We start from the raw sequence: 11,989 nt of genomic DNA, 5'->3' as shown, positions 1-11,989 counted from the left end.
TTCATGTGACGAGATATCTTTACGAAATTTGGCATAGATTTTTGTCTAAGGCAACGCTATAAATTCCTAAGACATTTTTCGGATTGGACAACTATAACTTATGGCTGCCATACTAACCGACTGATCACTCTCAAGTACTTGTAAGAAAAAATTTTTTATTTGACGAGACATCTTTACGAAATTCGGCATGATTATTATCCAAGGTAGTGTTACAATCTTCGAAAAAACTTTTCTGATCCGACAACTCTCTCAAATTGCTGTCATCAAACAAAATCAAGATAAAGATCTTTTTGTGCCCTTTTAAGCTATAAAAAATCTGTGCATGTACCTATCTGTGAAGGCTTTTATGACTTCGATGTAAATGTATGTAAAAGCATCTAAACGAAGCCGTTTTCTAAATTATTTTCCCACAGCAAAAAAATTAGTTTTTTGCCCTCATTTAAATTATTTTATATTACTTAATTTATAAATAATTTAACAAAATTTTAGTTTTGTTTTATTGGTTTAATTATTTGCTCTTAATTAGTAAAATATTCACTTTTCTTACAGTAATGTGGTCCAATTATAATCCATATTGTTTTTTTCTTCCACTGCCTAACAGTATGCTACGATTTTCCACGACACTAAAAGTAAAGACTTAAGCAGCGAACTTTTCATCGTAAGATATTAAGCTGCTTACTTCGTATAAAGAAAACAACATACGCGTTTGATTTTTCCATTTTATTACAATTTCTCATTCATGTACTTTATCTGTAAATATATATTTATTTATATATATATATATATGTATATTCAAATGTGACGAATTATTTAATTTAATTAATTAATTATAATTTATTTAAACAAAACTACAAGTACTATATAAACTATTACATATTATTAATTATCATTTGTTTTAATTAATTATTTCAAATATCTGCAATCATTACAATAATTCTACGTTTACCATACATTTTTATTACAATATAATTGATTTAATATCGTTAAATATTTGAATTTATTTTAAATTAATGCAAAAACATGACATTCATTATACACAACGTCACAATAATTTATTTATTATGCTAAAAAATCTAGTTAACTTAATGTGTCTATCATCGTTATATTTAATTAAATATACGAACATTGAGAGTAGCGTTGTGTGTGTGTGTGTGTAGGTTAGAGAGTATGTATGTTTGTAGGTGTTATATGCCCACAGATTCGAGCATGTATATTCATGTTTTTGCGGATATTTTTGTTGTTTACATACCCATTACAAATGCAATTACAGTTATTTGTATGTATGTATGTATATAATATATATACAATTTATGATTTACATACATTCGCCGAATGCATGTCATGGTTGTGTATGCATGTGGTTAAATTATTTCCTTTCATTAGAGTTGAAATCAAAAATTAATTTAATTTAAATGAATATTGAAATGTGAAAATCAGAATGTGTCTACTCAGTGATTTATAGTTAATTTGCAGTTAAATTTGCTTTAAGAGAGTTGCATTTAGAGAGAATTTGTTTATTTCATGTTTTGTTTTTTTCTAGATTAGAATTTGGAAAATTGAAAACTAATTGTGTTCACTTAGACAATATACATACATACAAGTACATATTAGAGCATATATAAATCTATGTTAGACTAAGTCTAGTTCACGCCGCTGGTATTACATAGAATACTTTGCACAAATGCACTCTATCACTTTCTGTCTCTTTTACGCTCTTTTGTTTAAGGCTTAGCGCCTACTTTGATTTTCTTGCATTGCTTTGCTTTCGAAAGTTCCTTTTGTATATTACTACTTCCCTCATAAAATGTCGGGAAGTTCAGAGTTTTCTGTCACGCTCACCTCACTTTTTAAATACTCTATTCAATTAGCCTATTTTTGGAGATTCTGTTCTACTGACAAATTTTCATGCAATTTACAAATTTTGCATATACACAGTTAATTTACAGTTAATATGCTAATTGTATGTCAAATTTAAGTTTTTAGTATTTTATTAAAATTTTAATTATTTTACTGTATATAACTTGATTTTCTCTTGTTTTCTGTCATGATAAAGTAAATTGCATTACAGTTAAATTAGTCACCTAGATGTACTGTTATAAATCTAATTGTAATTTACTAGTTTTAGTATTCTATAAATCATTGCATTGTTTTTAAAATTTATTTATTTACATATTTGTTACTGTTTTCGATTTTTATACACACCTTTTTTGTAATTTTTAGATGTTAATTTTTTTGTTTGTTTGTTGTGTTCTAATTTGTAACTAGTTTTTAAACTAAAAACAGCAAAGTTAGAAGTTATGCTACAATACATACATTCATATAAGACATTGTACATTTCGTATTAATACCGTTAGTTGCAAAAAGTAACTCTTTAAGCACTATTATACAAAAGACAAATGCGTTCTGTGTTGTTGGAGAAGTGCCGTTGAATTAAAAAATTTTTTTTTTTTTACTATGCTTGAAAATTCGCTTTCTTTCTTCATTTGTTGGCATTCTTTAATTATGTTTTATATAATTTCGTTTTGTAATGCAGTGTTAAAGTAAAGTGCAAAAGAAAGAATACTAATAAGAGTGCGAGTGGGTAGTATGTACTGAGAAAATATATTTTAATGTGACAACAAAAACTTATTTCGGTAAAAAAAAAATTTCATAATAATTCTTCAAATTATTTCAGTATAAAAACAAAATTTAAATTGAAAATTATAAAAAAAATTCAAAGATTTAAATCTTTTAATTAAAAATAGGCAAAACAAATTTTTTTAACAAAATTACAACAAAATTTTTTTCACAAAATATATAAACAAATTTTGAAAAAAAAAATTTTTTTTGATATAGCGTTAAGAAAAAAATTTCATTCCATTAAAAAAAATGTTTGGCTATGTTAATGTTATTCCTATTGTTTAAAAACAAAATTGTTTTACCGAAAAATTTGATCTGAGCTAATGCAAAAATATGATGTTTTTCAAAACTCTTTGTCTTTTTTACCAATATTATATTAAATTATCCGTTTGTTATATTATTTCCATAATTTTGCAAACCTGTCAACATTCTCTCAAGAAAATTTTTAGAGGAAAATAAAAAATGCCTTCGAAATAAAAACCATTTCTTTAATTTAAAAACAGTAAGAATATTTTAAGTACGTGCTTCATATATCTTTCTTATGGTTATTGTTTTGCAATAATTATAGTTATTGGGAAAGTGAAAGTTAAAAAAATACAGAATTAATTTTGAAAATGGCTGCGAGATATAATATTCTGAACATTTTACATAGAGAATATTTATTCTAGTGTTATTAGAAAAATGTGCAGTGTATATTTTTTCAACTCGAATTCGACACTATGCATGCTTAAAGCAGATAAAATATGTATTTTTAAACTTGTTCAAAATAATTGCGTATATTATTGCAATACCACTGTCCAAATCATCAAAAAATATTGTTTTCCAAAACCAAAAAATTTAAATTAAAATATATTAAATATTTTGCAATTAGTTAAAAACATTTTTTTTATATATAATTTCGAAAAATTTTATTTTTTTTAACATTAAAGGTTTGAAATTAAAATAAATTATGGATTTTGAAATTAGTTAAAAAGGCTAAACACATTTGAAATAATTTTTCTAAAAATTTTGTTTTTTAAAAACACAAAGAATTTAAATAAATGGTGTTGAAATTAGTTAAAAAAATTAAAAACATTTTGTTTATATATTTTGACCGACAATATCCCACTGTAAAATGTTTAATTTACTTAAAATTTGTAAATAAATTTTTTCCAAAATTTGAGTATTATGTGATATGAGACTCGGCAATAAATAACCACAAGTTAGTTATCTAGGAAATTTTATTTCTCATGTTGCAAAAATTTTTATATTAAAAATTGCTTAAAAATATTTTTATTTATTTGAAGAAAATCTGTGTATGCATTTTTCAACAACTAAAATAAATTTAATATGTTACTGCAGTAAGAAATTATATAAATTAGTCCAAAAAAAATTTGTATATTTTTAAAATAAGAAAATTTAAAAATAATCGATAATCTAGCCTTTGAAAAATATTTTATGAAATTTTTTTATCAGCTTTTTTTTTCAAAAAATAAGAAAAAATAAAGCCTTTTGAAAAACTTTTTAAGAAAAATTTATTGTGTTTAATTTGTATTAGTATAAAACTAAAACTTTTTCCAAAATGGACAAAGTATCACAAAATAAAGTGATAATTTGGAACATCTGTTTAAAAAGTCATTTTACGTAAGAAAAATTGAAATATATAGTAATTAATATTAGAAAACACGTTTTTGCCGACAAGAAAATAGTTTTTCAAGCTTTTGGAGAACTGCAAATAAAAACAGAAAGCCAAAAATATCGTGATTGTATCAGTTTCCAAATATTATTCTATGCAACAAAAAAAAGTATTGTTGCCGTTTTTGTTTTTAACTCATTTTGTATTAAATATTAGTTCAAGTTTATTTTGTATATAACTACACCGCTTCTGCATGCGTTTACAATTACTGTTACAAAGCTTCATAAGTAAATACAGGAGTTTCTGGCTATCTTCATTTCGTACAATAGTTTCTATATTGGCATTTTCACAGTTTAAATATATAAGTGTGTAAAGAAAAAAATGTCTGAATTGATGAAAATAATTATACATACATGCATGTGTTATTAACTAAAGTTTTGTTTTATTTAGGTGAAGTCTTTTCTCGTCAGTGTGTAAGAAATGCAATTTTGAATTTAGAAAATTTCTTGTGTAATAAAAATTTGTTATATAATTAAGTGCTACAATAATAACTATTACATATAACTTATATAATATAACTGTACAAAATTAAGCGGAGAAAATTAGCAAATGTCAGTTTACAAGTACAATATATGTACATATGTACAAGCATACTATTTTTACGAAAAAACAAAAATATAAAAACAAAATAAAAAAAAAACTCATTAGAACAATCGCTGAGAAATCTTTATACGTTGAAATTCCAACTTCTTTATAAATAATAATTATTATTAATAATTATGCTAAATTACATTTCAATGTGTGTCTAAAAAGCATAATAAAAGTAACTATTTGTCAAACGAAAAAAATTGGTAATTATAAAAACACTAATTACAAATAACTGCAATTTTGTCAAAGACACTCGGCAGACTCAACATATAGTCAGTGAAATTTTCAATATTTTCGAGTCAAGTTTTAACGGTTCTCATCTGCTGCTTGCGTCTGGGCAGGTGGTGCCGCGCGGTAGAATGCATTCGCGCCACGTATGGGCAATGGATGCGCCTCCGTGTTGAATATCCACTCGTCCAGTGGTAGCAGCGAGTCATCGGAGAAGAGCAGATACAAGTACTAAAATACAAAAAAAATTCAATAAATTAAAATCTAATTAGTATTTAATAAAAGTCAGCCAACCTTAAGTGTTTCCGCTAAGAAGAAGCTCTGCTGCACGTCGTCCTTCTGCGGATTCTCCTGATAGACATTCTTAATACCACTGTAACCGTGCATTGTACGGCAGTAGGTCTCGAGCGCTTGCACAGCCTCCCAACCCCAGTCGCGGTATTTTTGGTCGTGCGTCAGACGCCATAACACAAAGTAACTCTCAATCGTTTCTGGTCGCAGTATATAGTATTTCTCTTGTGATTTCAAGGCACGCGCTTCGGCGGCATCGCTGAAGCTGTAGTAGAAAAAAGATTTAGCAGACGTTAGTTTGGTCACCATTTAGAGTATTATGCACTTACCGAAAAGCTTCAGGTCCCAATTTGGTTGGCGTTCTTGTGTAGCTCTCATGGCAGGTATTTGTCAGACCCTTACCAATTTCCATAAATTTATTGGCATATTGGTTTTGTCGCGTGCTGGCAGCTAAGGCATAGAGACCACCTGCATGTGAGAAAAATTTTAATTATATTGCTTGAAGCACATAAATATAAAACTATTTTAATAATTCTTAGAAGAATTAATATAAATGTCGCTTAAAGTTAATTTATATGTTCATTAGGGTGGAGCGAAAAAAAATGCTTTCCTTAAGCGTTACAATACATTTTGAGTCAAAAACCGTCACATTCGGTAATTTTTATATAAATGTAACGAGTTTAAACCCAAAATAATTTTTTCTTGTCCAAAAATTTTTTTTACTAGATGTTAAAAAAAATATTTTTTTGTCCAAAAATTTTATTTTTTTTATAATCTACAGATTATTACAAAAAAATAAAAAATAAAAATTTCGCTCCACCCTAATGTTCATATACTATGTATATGAAGTGAAAAAAGAAACATGCATATACTAACCAAAAAGTTGACAAAAAATTAGTACTAAATTAAATTAATTTTTTTTAATTATACTTTTTTTTTAATTAAATTAAAATGCTTTTTCAATCAATTTCTTATTTAATTTTTTCAATGTTTTTTTTTTTTTAAATACATTTTTTTGAGAAATTTTTTAAACAATCAAATTATAGTTTTTTTTTACACATCAACTTAAATTTAGAAGTTTGAAATTAAATTTTTAAACACATTTTTCTTAATGAATTGTTTTAAATTATTTGTATCAAAAATTTTTTGAAAATATTTTTTTTTAAATTAAATTTAAATTTTATTTTTTCTTATTTTATAACTAAAAAAAATTCCTTTCAATTTCTATATTCTATATGGTTATACTTTTTTTCACAATAAAAAACCATTATTTCGATTGTATTATTATTGTTGTTGTAGTAACCTGGCACAAAAAATTATCTAAATATACTCCAAGGAGTGCTATTGAGATCACAATGCTTTGTCGCTTAAAAATCTGTACCCATTTGGATCTTGAAAGAAACGGGTCTAAAAAACCGACAGCGAACCGGATTTATGTACTGCGAAGTACCCTGTTGTTGTAGTAGCGGCAGAAAACATTCCTGAAGTAATTTCGAGAAATGGTGGCGAGCTGACAGTCCTTGGCCGGTTAAAAATCCGGGTCCGTTTCGGTTACTTAGACTGTCGAGGGAGCGAAGTACACTCATTGCAGCCGCATGCTTCCAGATACTATATATATAATTTTTTACTACAACAATTACAAAATAATAATTATTTTCGGGGTAATGAATACATTTCTTGCTCAACCTCAGTTCTTTTGCCACGTCCCAACATAGGGGTTTTAAGTTAATTTTTGATTTTCGATTAAAGTTAGTTATCATCAGATGCTCATCTAAAATTACCAAGGTATATTTTTTCTAACTATTTTAACCCAGTAATGGGTTCTCACCATTTTGAGTTTTTTGAGGAATTTATCGAGAAATAATTTTGATAATTAAATTATCCATTATTATATTCACCTATTATGAGCTACCTTTGATCGTTGGTAATCGAAAATAAAATATCTGACATTAACTTTGATTACCTTGACTGTATTTAAAGGGTATTTAGGTTGTAATATTTTTGGATTAAATTTCCAATTCCAATCACCCAATCTTTAAATATTATAATAATTTAAATTTTTATTTGATATAACCTAAAAATCAGAAATAAAAAATCCCTATTGATATTTTTATGTTTGGTTTTTCAGTTTTTCCTAAATGTAGTTTGGGTGAATGGGAAAGAATCAGACGCTTCGGAAAATTTCTCAAATTTATTATTTTTAGTTTATTATATTTTCTCAATTTTACTGCTCTCGGATTAATCTAGTATTCATATAAATAATAAAGAAATAATTTCAGATAATAGTATACTAAATCTGAAAACATAAAGCAAAAAAGCCCACAATAATTTGTACTCACCCGCAAAGCAAGCCAAGTGATCCATTTTATGTTCCAAATGATCGAACTTCAAATCTGAGACATAAGTTAAACCACCCGAACTTGTGCGTATCATGTGCTCATTAATCGCCACCATAGCTTCGTCGAACATTTCCCGTGCCTCCTCGTCTACTTGACCTGACTGTAGCCAAGCCTTTAGCAGGTACTCATAGAAACTGTCGCCCAAAGCGCCCAGCGACATGTGCACTAAAGTGAAAAAAAAAATTTAATTGATTTCAAGAATCTCTCATCTAACCACGAATCACACTCACTTTGTCCCCACTTGCCCGTCTTGGGGTTTATGAAATTCGGATAAAGACCCTTCGGCTTTTCAATCTCCTTCAAAACTTGTCGTATAGTTTGTACACGCTCTTTATACAAGGGATTTCCCGTTATATCACTCAGATATACGAATTCACAATGCAATGTACCAGCTTCGGATAAAATCGAGCTGCCACCTGAAGCCCAGCCGTAATTTCTACTCGCACCGGTGCGTGTGTTTACCAACGCATATGGTATACCGGTGGGCGTCTGAAAGGCGGGCAACAGCTTGTCAGCGATGTTTTGTGCTTTCTCCTTATATAAAATATCACCGGTAAAAGCGTAGAGTGTCAACAAGCCACCCACAAAGCGTATATTCGTTTCGAATACAGACAAGTCGGCGCTAACGTTGTCCAGCGAAAACTTTCGTTCAATCCAATCGCGTCCCTCTTGGTACTCCTTCTCCAAACCCATTAGATAAAGTGTATCCAGACCATCGACTATGGTGGCGCCCAGATCGTAGATGCCAAAAATACTGCCCGAATGTGGACGTTGACTGAGCGGTCGTAATTCGTTCTTGCCCCAAGCGTAGAGCTTGTAGTTGTCCCAGGCATGTTGCATCATCTGGAAAAGAGAAATATATTTTTAGTAGAAAAAATTTTGAAAAAGGTAGAATTTTAAGTAGAAAATGAGAGAATTCTCGCTGCGGATGTTTTCGAGAGTCAGATGTTAATACAGTATATGAATACAAAAACAAAAAAAAAGATTTTAATGGTTATAGCCTTAAATCTGACGTCGATACGTTGCAAAGCGCGTTGTAAGCTCATAAAGGATGGTCCGCTTAAGAGAGCCTAGCCTCCACAAGTATAAAATGACATTTCTTTTCAAGAAGACATTTCATATATAATTTTTGATCTCAATACGATTAGTAACCTTATTCCACGTTCCAAAGAGTGATAGTCGCACATTCTAAGTACGTGTATCGCCTTTACAACAAAATTTACTAAAAAAATATGTAAATAGTAAATTCAATCAAGCCTCATTATTATAAAATTAAGGATTTTAAGTTTTCAAAACCAAAATAAGATAGTTTCTAAAATGCTTCAATGCTCATGCTAAAAACGGGGACAGTCCGATAAGTACACAATAGTCTTCTATAGCTTAATAATTGACCCAGTAATGCTCCGTTTTTTGGAGCTCTCAAAAGTGGGAAGAGATAACCACATCATTCGACTTCTGAATTTTTTGTCAAATCTGGAGAATTCGGTCGATGGAGCAGTAACATTAGGCTACGTAATTCGACCGGAATGGGTGCATTGTAATGGTGGTGCACTTTTGCTTCGCCAAATGGGGCCAATTTGCATCGAATAGGTCTAATAATTATCACCTGTGCCCTTTTTGTCCTTCTCTAGGTTGTCGTTGTAGATCACACTTTCGGAATCTCAGTAAACTGTGGTCACCCCTTTTCCAACCAATAGGACAGTTTTCGTCTTCGTCGGAGACGACTCGCTGGTTGGGCTATTTCTTGGTCTCTGCTGGTACGTACCAGCGGAGGTATGTTTCATCGACGATCACAAAACGACGCAGTAAATTTCTCAGATTACGCTTGATTAGCGTCAAGCCATAGTGCTAAATGGTCTCACAGTTGCGCTTGGTGTCCGTGGTGGGGAATATGCGGCAACTATGTCACCACCAACTCTCTCATAACAAATATTTCATAAAGAATATGCTTCACGCGTTCTTTTGAGTATCTTACTGTCTCAGCTATATCGAACACCTTGAACTGTTGGACTTCTAATTTGAGATTCTATACTTTTGTCCCATTACGCATTGTTGTAGCCAGTTGTGGTACACTCTCAAAAAATTTTGAAAGTCGACATCAAGTAAGAAGTGTTAATGTGCATCACGTCCAAGCGCGCTCCTTGATTTCACTGCGCGGTTTCCCATGCAAAAACTTGTTTGAAATCAGCAACCGATTTTGCTCTTTTTCCTATTCGGGCACAAGTGAAGCATTCAAGAAACAACAAAAGATGTTGTTTATTTTTGTAAAAACAATATAAAAAACCAAATTCATGGTAAATATTTTTAAGTTAACGAATCTATGGAAAATATTTGCAGAGAAAATTACAAATTAATTCCAAGAAAAAGGGAATTACATTTGTTGACAGCAGAGAGCGCAACTATAGGCAAATTGAACCGTCAATCAAGGAGACCAAAACAAGCTTTTCGTGGAATTAAAGAAAACGAAGTAAAGGACAAAAAGCGTGCAAAAAAAGTATTACTACATTCAATAGAAACAAACCTAATAAATAAGCAACAAAAATTAATTAACTGAAAAATATTGCGTATACGCCACGTACAGCTATCAAGTGGCCTCTAAAGTTAAGTGCTAGATCTTGTTTACCAATGAACCTAATTATTTTCATTGCTCAATAAAATTGCAAAATTTTAATTGCAGCATGAATAAGAAGTGCAACAACAAAGATTTACAACAACAACAACACATAAGTGAGTGCAAATAGGTGTGTGTGCATGCATAAATCTTCTAGCTAATTTTTCAATCACCGAGGCCGTGCGGCATGCATGGCGAACAAAACACAGTAGCGTGCATAGAAATGCATATGAGAATTTTTGTAAATAAGTGTGTGTGTGTGTGTGTGTGTGTAATTGCATGGGTTCGCTTTTGCGTGACGCAAGAGTATCTGATTACACAGTAGCGATTACAAAGCATCCTATATGTTTATTTCCATCAGCCGTAGCAATATTTCTATGCACCGGACTAATAGCAATTAATGCCAAATGATGCGTCACAATAACGCCAACAAAAGCAACAACAATAAAGGTTAAGGCATTGTATTGCATTGGCTACACACCCCATAACATGTGAGCGTGTAAGCGTCTGGAGAATTGCTTATAAATTTCAATTAAGTTCACAAACTGACAATTTACAAACATATTTAATGCGCATGCACACACTCATATGTTAGAATGTGTGTGCCGTATGCATATGAAAACTTGGAAGGTTATGGACCGTTGGAGTGTTGGCACAGCGGTGCCTGCAATGGCAACAAATCAAATAAATTGCAAATATTGTATGAACTTGAACTGCGCTCAGAGACACAGTCGGCCAAAGAAATTATGATGTATCTGTGAAATATGCGGATTAAATTTGATTTAAGCCTTGCTTATAACAACAGCCTTAATTGTGTGTTTTCTATCATTTTTTTGGTTCTCTCTTTTAAGCATGTCAATCTAGATTTTCAACTGAGTTTTTTATTTTTATTGTTGGAAAAAAATTTCTAATATATCGATTATAATGCAACCCAAATACTATCGAAGTATTACATTTCTGAAGTTGGTTTGTTTTGTTGCATGTGTGAAGTGTATTGAGCCTATCACTAATCTGTTAAGAGGGTTTCGAGCACGTTTTTGATCTTAGTTTCGTCAAAGTGGCTTAGTTAAGAAAGTAAAGCTGATATTATTCTGCTACTAACTAGAGAGAGATTAACTTGCTGACAAGAAGGAGCTGGCTAGAATTCCTGCGGTGTGCTCTCGACTGTCAAGACCCTTTAATGATACTTCTTTACGAGTTTTAATATAATTATAGTTTTTGTTTTATTTATTATTGTCTTTAATAATGTAAAATATGTAAGTTGTACCCCGGCGGAGATCTCGTACTGCGAATTGAAATAATTAGCAATAAAACTTCATCCTATCTATATAAAATTTCAATAGTTAATTGCTCTTCGAAATTTGAGTGTAAGCGAAGTTTGGACCAATGTACATTCTACCTTTTGATCAAATTTTATCCAGGCTAACCAAAAAACTACATTTAAACGTGTTTTAATACAAAGCTTTATTATCGCCTCTAAAATAGACTTCTGGGCCAATAATAGCATCCAACGTTTAAATCAAATACCATAATGAGCTCGATTCAGTGCTTCAGCCATTTTTGGTTTTTTCGATTTCG

General features: G+C 30.3%; 1 protein-coding gene across 3 annotated transcripts in view; it reads right to left on the bottom strand.

The window, feature by feature from the left end:
- Positions 1–705: 705 nt before the first annotated feature.
- alpha-Man-Ia (alpha-Mannosidase class I a) overlaps positions 706–11,989 on the bottom strand; it is a 221,709-nt gene continuing 210,425 nt past the window's right edge. For all 3 annotated transcript variants that reach the window (XM_070109523.1, XM_070109522.1, XM_036362280.2), the window contains exons 2-6: positions 8,031–8,643; positions 7,741–7,965; positions 5,731–5,869; positions 5,405–5,666; positions 706–5,341 (exon numbers count right to left, since the gene is read on the bottom strand). In XM_070109523.1, coding sequence (XP_069965624.1) covers positions 5,189–5,341; positions 5,405–5,666; positions 5,731–5,869; positions 7,741–7,965; positions 8,031–8,643 — 1,392 coding nt within the window. In that variant the 3' untranslated portion in view covers positions 706–5,188. The remainder of the gene's footprint in view (positions 5,342–5,404; positions 5,667–5,730; positions 5,870–7,740; positions 7,966–8,030; positions 8,644–11,989) is intronic.

Source organism: Bactrocera oleae, chromosome 5 (assembly GCF_042242935.1).
Source record: "Bactrocera oleae isolate idBacOlea1 chromosome 5, idBacOlea1, whole genome shotgun sequence".
NCBI lineage: Eukaryota > Metazoa > Arthropoda > Insecta > Diptera > Tephritidae > Bactrocera > Bactrocera oleae.
Note: the sequence above shows the minus strand (reverse complement) of the source record. Positions and strands in the feature narration are given on the sequence as shown.